This window comes from Lissotriton helveticus, chromosome 10 (genome assembly GCF_964261635.1).
Source record: "Lissotriton helveticus chromosome 10, aLisHel1.1, whole genome shotgun sequence".
Taxonomy (NCBI): domain Eukaryota; kingdom Metazoa; phylum Chordata; class Amphibia; order Caudata; family Salamandridae; genus Lissotriton; species Lissotriton helveticus.
This window is the reverse complement of record NC_136071.1, coordinates 1,203,872,778-1,203,885,535: the sequence shown is the minus strand read 5'-3', so window position 1 is coordinate 1,203,885,535 and position 12,758 is coordinate 1,203,872,778. Positions and strand designations below refer to the sequence as shown.

General features: G+C 46.1%; 1 protein-coding gene across 4 annotated transcripts in view; it reads left to right on the top strand.

Moving 5' to 3' along the window:
- LOC144784954 (cx9C motif-containing protein 4-like) overlaps positions 1-12,758 on the top strand; it is a 39,522-nt gene that overhangs the window by 14,880 nt on the left and 11,884 nt on the right. The window contains exons 3-5 of one of the 4 annotated variants that reach the window (XM_078664070.1): positions 1,891-1,966; positions 2,249-2,339; positions 3,170-3,262. The exons of the other annotated variants lie outside the window; for them this stretch is intronic. Of the exons in view, the coding sequence (XP_078520196.1) occupies positions 1,891-1,966; positions 2,249-2,339; positions 3,170-3,234 (232 nt within the window). The 3' untranslated portion in view covers positions 3,235-3,262. Of the gene's footprint in view, positions 1-1,890; positions 1,967-2,248; positions 2,340-3,169; positions 3,263-12,758 lie in introns of those variants that run through there. 4 annotated transcript variants of the gene reach the window in all.

Genomic DNA, 12,758 nt, shown 5'->3' with positions numbered 1-12,758 from the left:
GCATTGATATTGTTATTAAAAACATCATGTATGTTAGGGGACTGCAATGACTTACAGCAATTGAATTATTGTTAAGAGGAATCATATAAACTAGAGGACAACTCAGAAAAATGTCATATTGACCAAAGGTAAATAACATTTTACTGGATATACTTTAGGCAGGTCTATTGTTTTAAGGCCGCAAATTTACTAGTGCATATTAAATACCTAATTACAAACATTTACAACACTTGAAATATCATTTGAAACATCCTATACCCAAGAGAACAGCTCTGAGTAATGTCCTATTTACATTAGGTAGTGCGAACAACATGAATACGCAGAAGAGATAAGTTAGTATGAGAATTCAATCCTAATCATGGGTTACCCCCTATTCTGCATAAACAGGCTTGCGCACCAAAAAAGTGATTGAACATTCGGTCCTTGGCCCTAAATTTTGGCCTTAATCAAAGGAAGTGACGTGTTATCCTAATAAGACCCTCTTACCTAAACGTGAATTTAAAATACATAGTTGGGGAAACCCTAAACCAAAAAACAGTTAAAAGGAGATATGCATAGGTATATATAATCCTAAACAACACCCGCCAAACTGTAAAGGCTCAGAAAGTAAGTTGTGCTTACCGTTAAATAATAAACTTGAGACTCCGAAGAGAAAAAGATTCAAAGTACGATACGGTTCAGCATAGTAATCTGTACAGGCCGGACGTGCGTTCTAAATCAAGAAGAGCAGAAGTGTATAATAGTATTTACATACAAATATAAATCAATTGATGGCCCATAAGGGTAAGGACCATGACCTAAAATATCTGGCTTCAATATAGCAATAAATGTTGATGACCATCTTTTACAATCATATTGTCAGAGCAACCATCCATAATAAGAACCTGGGAAAGAAAAGAGCTATATTAAGACTCTTATGCTATTTTTATAATAATTAATTAATGATCCGAGGCAGAGAGCCGTATTATATCTATGCAGTCCAGTATTAATGTACCTCAATATTTTTTTCTAAATACGCTCTTAGTATTTACTATACCAAAATCACAACTGATGAGATTTTTCGGACGGTTTTTGTCTTGTTGGAGGTCTTACAAAATTCTAGCATTAGTGCGTTCTGTAAATCCTTTAGTGTACCATACCCTTATTCCCAAAATAACTTTTTCGCTCTGGCAGTAATCCTATGTCGAAACTACCTCTCTAAGATGGCGCTTCCCGCCGGCAGAGTCCGAACAGGACCTTGTCACGTGCTGAGGGCGCTTGTCACCAAGCGCACAGGTGTGTTCAATCATTACAGCCCTTTATAATCAGAACGGCATACACGGTTTTCTTGCTGAACGCCGCGCACGCCGAGGGTCTGACAGTCGATACCCTATCACAGGTATGTCCTACAGACAGGGGCATAGGAGGGAATTCGTTGGCACTTAGTGATATTCAAATTATGCATTATAACTGGGCTTTTTAATTTGTTACCTTAGGTTCTGCACTTTGTACTTTACGTTTCCTACACTGATCTCAGGCACTTGACTGGGATTATATTCCGGGGAACCTCGACGTTTGAAATACGAATAGAGGCTGGTCCAATTTTGAAACTGGTACGGTTGCAATTTATATTTATTCGCATTATTGAACTCCTTAAGTTACTTCATGTTTGTCTAGGTTATGAGACCTTCTATTACGGACCACAATAATAATCCGCCACGTCCCAACTCAGTAGCTTCTCGTTACGAGACTTGTACTTTTTATAGTATAAGCCTGTTTTAGTAGGTTCTTTAAAACTAAGAGTGGTAATACGTCTTTTCTGGTGATTCAAATTTCCGCTTTTATCACGTTTCTCAAGTTATGCGCTTTTATCATGTATATACTGATTTGACTCGTTTGTGACTCCTGTAGGTTTTTAATCTCTCCACGTGAGACACAAGACTACTCCAGGATCTGCAGGCTGATATACGCTACCCTTAATATTGAGGTACATTAATACTGGACTGCATAGATATAATACGGCTCTCTGCCTCGGATCATTAATTAATTATTATAAAAATAGCATAAGAGTCTTAATATAGCTCTTTTCTTTCCCAGGTTCTTATTATGGATGGTTGCTCTGACAATATGATTGTAAAAGATGGTCATCAACATTTATTGCTATATTGAAGCCAGATATTTTAGGTCATGGTCCTTACCCTTATGGGCCATCAATTGATTTATATTTGTATGTAAATACTATTATACACTTCTGCTCTTCTTGATTTAGAACGCACGTCCGGCCTGTACAGATTACTATGCTGAACCGTATCGTACTTTGAATCTTTTTCTCTTCGGAGTCTCAAGTTTATTATTTATCGGTAAGCACAACTTACTTTCTAGCCTTTACAGTTTGGCGGGTGTTGTTTAGGATTATATATACCTATGCATATCTCCTTTTAACTGTTTTTTGGTTTAGGGTTTCCCCAACTATGTATTTTAAATTCACGTTTAGGTAAGAGGGTCTTATTAGGATAACACGTCACTTCCTTTGATTAAGGCCAAAATTTAGGGCCAAGGACCGAATGTTCAATCACTTTTTTGGTGCGCAAGCCAGTTTATGCAGAATAGGGGGTAACCCATGATTAGGATTGAATTCTCATACTAACTTATCTCTTCTGCGTATTCATGTTGTTCGCACTACCTAATGTAAATAGGACATTACTCAGAGCTGTTCTCTTGGGTATAGGATGTTTCAAATGATATTTCAAGTGTTGTAAATGTTTGTAATTAGGTATTTAATATGCACTAGTAAATTTGCGGCCTTAAAACAATAGACCTGCCTAAAGTATATCCAGTAAAATGTTATTTACCTTTGGTCAATATGACATTTTTCTGAGTTGTCCTCTAGTTTATATGATTCCTCTTAACAATAATTCAATTGCTGTAAGTCATTGCAGTCCCCTAACATACATGATGTTTTTAATAACAATATCAATGCAACTATGGCAGCCACTTGCCCTGTTTGTACTAGAGACATTATCACCAACCTCGGTGGTTTTTAAATATGGTGTATTATTTTAGTCCGTGTCTTTTTGGGTTTTTTGAATGTGCAATGTATTTGTATAATGTATTTTTGGTAAAACTTTTTATGTTTTGTTGGTTATGTCGATTGAATATTCATGTGTATATATGTTTGTAATTATTACAGCCCTGACGAAGTTCCAAAAGGCAAAGAGTGGAACGAAACGCGTTGGCTGTGCCTATGATGTTTGAAAGAATTTCTAAATAAAGAAGAATTTACACAAAAAAACAATTCCTGATACTGACTTTTCTTAGAGTGCACCTTCTATTCTGTCTCGATATTCTCATTAATCACGCATCCTACGGCAGCGGATGTCAGAAGTGTTTGCACCACTGTTAACTATGAACCAAATGAATCGTTGTGCATGACCTGGTTTGCTGCTCTGGTCCTTTTGTCTTACTAATCAAAGAAATAGATAACAAAGTTTAGGGTGAGTCCCAGTTGTGACAAGAATTCCAAGTGAACGTCGAGAAGAAGGCCAAAGCAAATTAAACAAGCATTGAAAATGCAATAGGTCTCGCAATAGAAGAGTTTGACCTTTTTTGTTTTGCAAATGGATGAGTGGCGTTGCGTGGGTGAGTGGCGTTGCGTGGGTGAGTGGCGTTGCGTGGGTGAGTGGCGTTGCGTGGGTGAGTGGCGTTGCGTGTGTGAGTGGCGTTGCGTGTGTGTGAGTGGTGTTGCGTGTGTGTGAGTGGCGTTGCGTGTGTGTGAGTGGCGTTGCGTGTGTGAGTGGTGTTGCGTGTGTGAGTGGCGTTGCGTGTGTGAGTGGCGTTGCGTGTGTGAGTGGCATTGCGTGAGTGAGTGGCGTTGCGTGTGTGAGTGGCGTTGCATGTGTGAGTGGCGTTGCGTGTGTGAGTGGCATACAGTGCATAGAGTGGTGGATAGGGTGGTGGCACATAGAGTGGTGGCGGATAGAGTGGTAGAGTGATGGTGGAGAGAGTGGTAGAGTGGTGGCGGTAGAAGGCTGTACTGTGTGTGAGAGAGAGTGTGTGTGTGTGTGAGAGAGAGTGTGTGTGTATGTGAGAGTGTGTGAGAGAGAGAGTGTGTGTGTGAGAGAGAGAGTGTGTGTGAGAGAGAGAGTGTGTGTGAGAGAGAGAGTGTGTGTGAGAGAGAGAGTGTGTGTGAGAGAGAGAGTGTGTGTGAGAGAGAGTGTGTGTGTGAGAGAGTGTGTGTGTGAGAGAGAGTGGGTGTGTGAGAGAGAGTGGGTGTGTGAGAGAGAGTGTGTGTGTGTGTGAGAGAGTGTGTGTGAGAGAGAGTGTGTGTGACAGAGAGTGTGTGTGAGAGAGTGTGTGTGAGAGAGAGATAGAAAGAGAGAGAGTGAGGTAGTGAGAGAGAGAGAGAGAGATAGTGAGGTAGTGAGGGAGAGTGAGGTTGTGAGAGAGAGTGAGTTAGTGAGGTAGATAGAGAGAGTGAGGTAGTGCGATGGCAGTTAATGCCCATTGCTCGTAGGACCTCAGCTTTGTGCGGTTACAGTGAGTTACTTAGACATGGAGAACCGCACTGGATAATTAATGTTTCTGCTGACAGAAGGCAAAGTGTTGTCGAATATATTCCGTTTCTTGTTTGGATTGTTTCTTGAATCTGCAGCTATAAACTGGAAAAGCTTTATGATGAGTCCTGTGTTAACAGTGGAAGAAGGAGAAGTGAGGCCACTGCATCTTTGTTATATTCATAAGATCAGTTCAAAAAAGATTTATTGTTTTCTCTGTATGTAACACACCTGCGCATGGATGTCAGTTTTCAGGACCTGGTCTTACTCAATATTCACGCATATGTTTGAAGTAAACTGTTTAGCCTCCTTTTGCCAAGATTTGCAGGAATTACACAAAGTGGGGCATATTTAAAACTGTTTTCACATAATCCAATGTAGCATTTCAGTTGTCTGGCATTACATGTTATATGGCCATTGACACAAATCGTGGAAAATTTGCTGGTGACATGCAACACCAGAGAATTCCATGGACACCAGCTGAAGCCGATACAACAAGGACATTAATATGGGATTTTCCTATTTAGGGTCAACAATAGGGTTATAAAGACCCAGATTTAAAAGTAGCGCAATAGAAAACCGACACAGACTGCGTGTCACTTTTTCTGTAACCATTTTGTAGCAAGTAATGCTCCATTTCTCAGTGAAAACTCTCCAAGCTCTAAGGATAAACGTTTAAAAATTAGCGAGGGGGACGACAAAGGCTGCTATAATTAAGCAGGTGAACTGACCGCCAGTATTGATTAAATTACTCAATTGAACTCATGAGATAATGCAAATATGGGTGCTGTGTAAAGATAAATTGCCTGAAAGAAATTATATATTAGAAAATGTATCTGGCCCCAAACTCAACGATTCTTTGGACGGACTGTTTCTCTGTTTGCGTTTTTGCAATGTGAAACGCTGTTTATCTTAGAGTGTTTAAATTTACATTTACCGTACTCAAATAACAATTAGAAATAATTATTGCAGCCTGCAAGAGGGAAAAAAAATCAAACCTTAGGAAAGGGTCCCAGGAAGCACGGCGTGTCTGTCTGACTGTAGAGCAGGGAGGAAGTGTTTTTAAAAGAGGAAATATCTACAGATGCTGGAAACAAGAAACACGAGGGAGGAATGTTGGGGTAATTAAAGCAAGACAAAAAGTGGAGTGGTGTGCCAGGGGGTGGTAAAGCAATCAGAAACAGCTGGGAGGAGGCAGGGGAGGAATGAAACCAACACGAGAAGGAGCAGCAATGGCAGGAGTGAATTAGGAACTGCTGTGTTTGGTTGCCGATAGAGTAAACCAGGCTAGAGGGGCTGGGGGGAGGGCCGAGGATAGGCTGAAAACAAGCTGCAAGCGGTTGGGATTTCAGATGATCCTCATTAGTTTAAAGCAGTTAACGCCGATCCGCTGAGAACACAAGCGCTAATTAAGCAAACACACACGTTTTAAAGCCTTCTACAGTTATTAAAATAGGGACTGATTTCCTCACTCGAGCCACAGGGATGTTAAAAGTGACGGATCCTTCCTTTCCCTCCTCATGGCCGGGGTACTATGTGAAAGAGGCGAAAGCAGCTGCCGGGAGCAGCTGATGGATGCTTCCGCTTTGATATGGCGCACTCGCACATTTCTTTTGTTGTGTACTCGGCACGCAAACTTTGACGGCGCCTGTGTTGTCAATTTCAATAAGAAAACATGTTTGTGCGCCGAGTAGGTGAAGGAAGAGGCACAGAACAAAAGAAAAGACAATGTGAACTAGAAGGGATATAAAATGTGAGACGGGTCACAGGCATAAAGAAGGGCACAGTAACAAAGACGGGCGTTGAGAAAAAAAACCAAGAAATCTTTAAGTCCTGTGGTTGAAAGAAAACCGCCAAATAAAAGCGTGGCTGGTGCATCCAGTTCAGAAGCTTACAAGAGCACAAGCCTCACTCGTTGCAGACTGGCAGTCTGGGCCAAAGCGCGCACTCTGCAAGTTCAACCCTTCTGAACTCTACGGTCCAAACAGCTCAACAAGAAGCCCATGCCCCCTTTCGGGTTATGTGGTAAACAAAGGCTAAACGATTTAAACGAAGCCTGCAGAACAGGCAACTGAGGAAGGGCTTCAAGGCTGTGGTGAGAGCCTCAGAAACATAAATTAATGAGACGACCCGCAAGCAAAGGAAAGCGGCCCGAATCAATACCAAGCAGCAGGGAGGAGCTGCAATGTTGCACTACAGGGACAATGCTTATCAACAAGCAGCAGCCACAATGTAAAGGACCCAGCAAATTCAAAACCGACGGCAAGCTCTTGAAAGGTTGCAATAGAGGGAGCCTCTTAGCTGCTCATGTCCCCGAAGAGACTGCTGCGTGCAGGATCTTTATAATGGTAGTCGATAAACACTACATATGCGAGGCTTGTAATGGACGGGGATTAGGACCCGAGAGAGAAAAGGAAACAAGCAGAAACACGAGAGACGGCCTGCGGCCGTCAAAGTGAAGTGGACACGGCGGGCAGGGGAGGGGGCGGAGCGGGGAGAGCGGCATGTGGGTGTGAAGAAGCCGGGGCCTTTGAAGTGAAGCTAAGCTTCACTTCAAAAGGTTTCGGAGGAATGCGGCTGAGGGAACAGACGGCGATTGCGGCTGAGGGAACTGATGTGCACGCGCTTTTAAGCTCAATGCACATGCGCATTGAGCTTAAAAGTCACGGGCACTGCAAGGAATCGCCACGATTCCTTGCAACTTGGTTAAAGACTGTTTAAGCCGCAATAGGCTCGCAAGCTCGATGCGCATGCGCATCGACAGGCGAGACCTAAAAAACAGATACCAAAATAATAAGCCTTAGATATGTTCCACGTGTAGTAAACAGTTGTAGACATGCAAAAAAAGTGCAATAAATAGAGCCCTTACTTTTGTGTTTCCAGAATAGATATCTCTAGACAAGTAGAAAAGCGTGACCCCATGTGTGAGAATATATGCAAGATATGTAAATGAGTGATCTAACCTCAAATAATTCCAAGGTTGTCAGTCGCAATAAATCGATGCTAAGAGTATTGTATAAAGGAAGGCCTTTTATGTGGCGGCCTCTCGCTAGATGTCTTGACTGCTTCGTGTGGAACAGAGAGAGAGATGTAAAACACAGCAGTTCAGTGTCCCTGTGGTCAAAAAGCTGTGTGGTCTGAAAAAGCTAGAGAGAGGCACTTACAAACTAGAAATGAGCACTTCCTCTTATGGCGCGGGATGTGAAATTTCATATATTCATAGTGTACCCTTTCATCCCACTCCAAAATGTACTACAAAAAGAATGGGTGAAACGCAAAAATTGCATAAAAACGATACACCTAAATAACACACATCGAGCCTTAGCTATAAGTAATATACTACATATGTTGCGGGGTGCTAGCATTGCTGCTTACATATGCAAGACTATAAATAAGTATTAATTTAAAAGTAATGTGTGATCTAGATGTCAAATATTTAGTTAACATGGTTTAGGGCCGAATCACGGGCTCAGCAAAGATTAACCATATTGGCTCGAGAAGACTGACCTGATTCTTGTGTATTCTTCTCTAAACTGTAGACAGCTCATTAACATCAACAGCAAAGCCCTACTTCAAGCTGATCAATCAGGGTTGAGGACAAACTGCAGCACTGAAACCGCACCAATACACACACAATCACAGACAGTGGTGACTGATGTCTCCTCATCCTGCTTCACCTCTCTGCAGCCTTCAGTATCAACATCCATGGTGCCTTGCTAGACACCTTCTCCAGACTAAGCTTTGGCAGCAGTATCCTCAAATGGGTTCCATTCTATCTGAGCATCATATCCCAATGTGTTCAGATAAAGTCTTCTAGTTTAGAGCAATACCCTGCGTCCTCTGGCATATATTAAGGTTCAGTTTTGTCTCCAGAAACCTCCAGCCTGTTAATATGATGCTCATAAAGCTCCTGCAGACCGGACAAGAACCGTAAGATTCATCAATATTCAGACGACACCAAGCTCTACTTGAAAGAAGCATTTTGCTAGCAACTGCAAACAAGTACAACTAGATGGTTGGGTTTCTGTATCAAATGTAGACTTCCTTAGACGGCTCATCGACGGCGCCACATTCCTGACATTACATTTCACTGCCAGCCTCCATTTCAAACATCACATTACAAAGATATTTCAAGCTGCCTGGCTCTAACAGAGTCCTTACAGAATCAATTCTCAATCCTTGGTCTTTTCACATCTGAATGGGTACAACGTCCTACCGACAGGCATCCAGGGTCCCACTCTATCCCCTGAAAAGAGCACTTCTTGCTGCATACTCTGTCATCAAAGGTTTGGAGAAGGTTGACAACATTCTCCCACTCGAAGAGCTCCACCGGCTCTCTCGCCTGGCCCACATCATCCACAGCTGCTTCACTTGTAATGTGATAACCTGGAGCAGCCACTCGGCAAGCAAGCCCTCTGGTGGGCTAGGACACCCACAGTAGCAACATCACTGTAGGAAATGAGAGGTGGGAAGGAAACAACAGGATGTGAGGCTTTCTTCTGGATCTATAACTATATCCCACACAGATCTTATAACCTCTTGACCTTGGGGAGCAGCCTGAGGGACTCTCGTGTTAGCCACCACTGTGTGTCTTGTGCTCTTGGACTGTGCTCCACTGCTTATTTATGGGGACTCTTACACCCTTGTGTATATACATTCTAATGAATGAAGTAAAAAGCTTACAATCCCACATAAGTAAATAAATAGAGCAGTGCCAGCAGATTTTGAATTGTCTGTAGGATTCCCAGCCAGACAGGCTAGTTTCGAACAGAACACGTCAGACAGCTTACCCATCATACATCCGACATAGCTTGGATATTCAGATATTGTAGTACTCCTAACATTTGCCATCAGGATAGACCACATACAAATATCCACAAGCATTGTCAGAGACAATAGGTCTGACTTTAATGTGTTGGTGTATGCACATTAAAGCCAGATCCATATGATTTACTAACACATGTTCTATAGCTCACATGTACATATGGCTTACTATGCACAAGTAACACGGGGAAGACAAGGCATCTTCGTAGCTGCTGTTCGTGAGGGTGCTATGTGTTTCCCTCCCCCCCCCCCCCAGAGTTTTATATAGAGTGAACTTGACCCAAAGGTATCAGATCTCTTTACATGAGCATCAGTTACTTTATACATGGACACTTCCATTTTTGTGATTTGCCCAGAATCCCTGGTTGTTTGGCGTCATTGCAGAGACTCAAACCCTGTTCCCAAGATTTGGGATTGACCGCCTTAGCCCATTAGGCCACATCCTTCATGCAATAGATTTGAATCTGTGGCTACCTATTTACTGAGTCTAGTGGTTTTCTGTCAACCAATCAATCAATCAATCAACAGAATTTGTATAGCGCGCTACTCACCCGTAAGGGTCTCAAGGCGGGGGGGGGGGCAGGTTCGCTACTGCTTGAACAGCCAGGTCTTGAGTTGTTTCCTGAAGGAGAGATGGTCCTGGGTCAGCCGTAGGTGAGTGGGGAAGGCGTTCCATGTCTTGGCTGCCAGGTAGGAGAAGGATCTTCCTCCGACGGTGGATTTGCGGGTTCGTGGGATGGAGGCGAGGGCGATGCTTGCGGATCGGAGCTGGCGGGTGGGTGTGTCGAATGTGAGGCGGCTGTTGAGGTACTTCGGGCCCGTTCGTGGAGAGCCTTGTGTGCGTGGGTGAGGAGTCTGAACGTGATCCTTTTGTTGACGGGGAGCCAGTGCAGGTCTTTCAGGTGGGCAGAGATGTGGCTGTGGCGAGGGATGTCCAGGATGAGTCGTGCTGAGGCGTTCTGAATGCGCTGGAGTCTTTTCTGGAGTTTGGCTGTGGTTCCAGCGTAGAGGTTGTTCCCGTAGTCCAGACGGCTGGTGACGAGGGCCTGGGTGACCGTCTTCCTGGTTTCGGTGGGGATCCATCGGAAGATCTTTCGGAGCATGCGCAGGGTGTTGAAGCAGGATGACGAGACGGCGTTGACTTGCTTGGTCATCGTGAGGGAGGAGTCCAGGATGAAGCCCAGGTTGCGTGCGTGTCTGTTGGCTTGGGTGCGGTGCCCAGGGCAGGGGGCCACCAGGAGTCGTCCCAGGCAGAGGGAGATGGTCCGAGGATGAGGACTTCCGTCTTGTCTGAGTTCAGTTTCAGACGGCTGATCTTCATCTATTCCGCGACGTCTTTCATTCCTTCCTGGAGGTTGGCTTTGGCGGTGGCGGGGTCTTTGGTGAAGGAGAGGATTAGCTGGGTGTCGTCGGCGTAGGAGATGATGTTGAGGTTGTGTTGGCGTGCGATGGCTGCGAGAGGGCTCATGTGGACGTTGAAGAGGGTGGGGCTGAGTGAGGATCCTTGCGGAACGCCGCAGATGACTTCGGTGGTTGCGGATCGGAACGGGGGGAGGCGGACTCTCTGGGTTCTTCCGTCGAGGAACGAGATGATCCACTCCAGGGCCGCTCCTTGGATTCCGATGTTGCTGAGGCGCTGTATCAGGGTGCGGTGGAATACAGTGTCGAAGGCTGCTGAGAGGTCCAGGAGGATGAGTGCAGCAGTTTCCCCGTTGTCGAAGAGGGACCTGATGTCGTCGGTGGCTGCGCTGAGGGCGGTCTCGGTGCTGTGGTTTGCTCGGAAACCGGACTGTGAGGGGTTGAGGGATCCGTTGGTCTCGAGGAAGGCGGAGAGTTGTCTGTTGACGGTCTTCTCGATGACTTTCGCTGGAAAGGGGAGGAGCGAGATGGGGCGGAAGTTCTTCAGGTCCGTGGGGTCCGCGGTGGGTTTCTTCGGGAGGGCGCTCATCTCGGCATGTTTCCAACTCTCCGGGAAGGTGGCGGATGCGAAGGAGCTGTTGATGATGTTCCGGAGTTGTGGTGCGATGATGGAGTCGGCTTTGTTGTAGATGTGGTGTGGGCAGGGGTCGGTAGGGGAGCCGGAGTGGATGGTGTTCATCAGGCGGGTGGTGTCTTCGGTGCTGATAGGGGTCCAGGTGCAGAGGGTGGTGGTGGGGGGCGTTGGTTCGGTGGTTGGGTGAGTGGTCAGCGCGCCGAAGCTGTTGTGTATGTCGGCGATCTTGCGGTGGAAGAACGAGGTGAGTGAGTCGCAGAGGTCTTGCGAGGGTGTGATGTCGTGGTTGCAGGCGCTGGGGTTGGAGAGCTCTTTAACGATGCTGAAGAGTTCCTTGCTGTTGTGGGTGTTGTTGTCCAGTCGTTCTTTGAATGTTGTCTTCTTGGTGGTGCGGATCAGCTAGTGGTGTTTGCGGGTGGTGGTCTTGAGGGCGGTCATGTGTTCTGCTGTCTGGTCGTGGCGCCAGGCTTTCTCGAGGGTGCGGCAGGTTTTCTTGGAGTTTTTGAGGTCGTTGGTAAACCACAAGGCTTTCCTGCTGCCGGGTCTGCTGGGAGGATTCTTCAGTGGTGCGAGTTCGTCGGCGCAGTTGGTGAGCCACTGTGTGAGGTTGCGGGCTGCTTCGTTGGGGTCCGTCGTGTTGGTGGGCGGGTTCTGGCTGAGGGCGGTGGTGAGCTGGTCGGCGGTGATCTTGCTCCAGCTTCTGCGGGGAACCCGTTGCGGGTGGTGGTGGGTCGTGGTTCTCCTAAAGTTGAAGTGGACGCAGCTGTGGTCTGTCCAGTGTAGTCCGGTTGAGTGGCTGAAGGAGATGTGCTTGCTGGAGGAGAAGATGGGGTCGAGCGTGTGGCCGGTGTAATGGGTGGGGGTGTTCACCAGTTGCTTGAGTCCGAGGTTGGCGAGGTTGTCCAGCAGGGCGGTGGTGTTGCAGTCCTTGTTGTTTTCCAGGTGGAAGTTGAGTTCCCCCAGGAGGATGTAGTCTGTGGAGGTGAGGGCGTGCGGGCTGACGAAGTCTGCGATGGCTTTGCTGAATTGTGTGCGTGGTCCCGGGGGTCTGTCGATGAGGGTGCCTCTGAGGGTGGTCTTGGGTCTGTGTGAATCTGGAAGTGAAGGTGCTCGGCGGCGGTGAGGGTGTCGTCGGAGTTGGTCGTGATGGAGATGGTGTTTCTGTGGACGATGGCGATGCCTCCTCCGGTTTGGTTGATGCGGTCCCTCCGGGTGATCTTGTAGCCCTCCGGGATGGCTATGGCGATGTCGGGGGCTGAGGAGGCGTTCATCCATATTTCTGTGAGGAAGGCGACGTCTGGTGATGTTGAGTCGAGGAGGTTCCAGAGTTCGACGGCGTGCCTGTGGACGGATCGGGTGTTGATCAGGATGCACTTGAGGTGGTTGTTGCTGGAGCTCGGCTTGGCGAG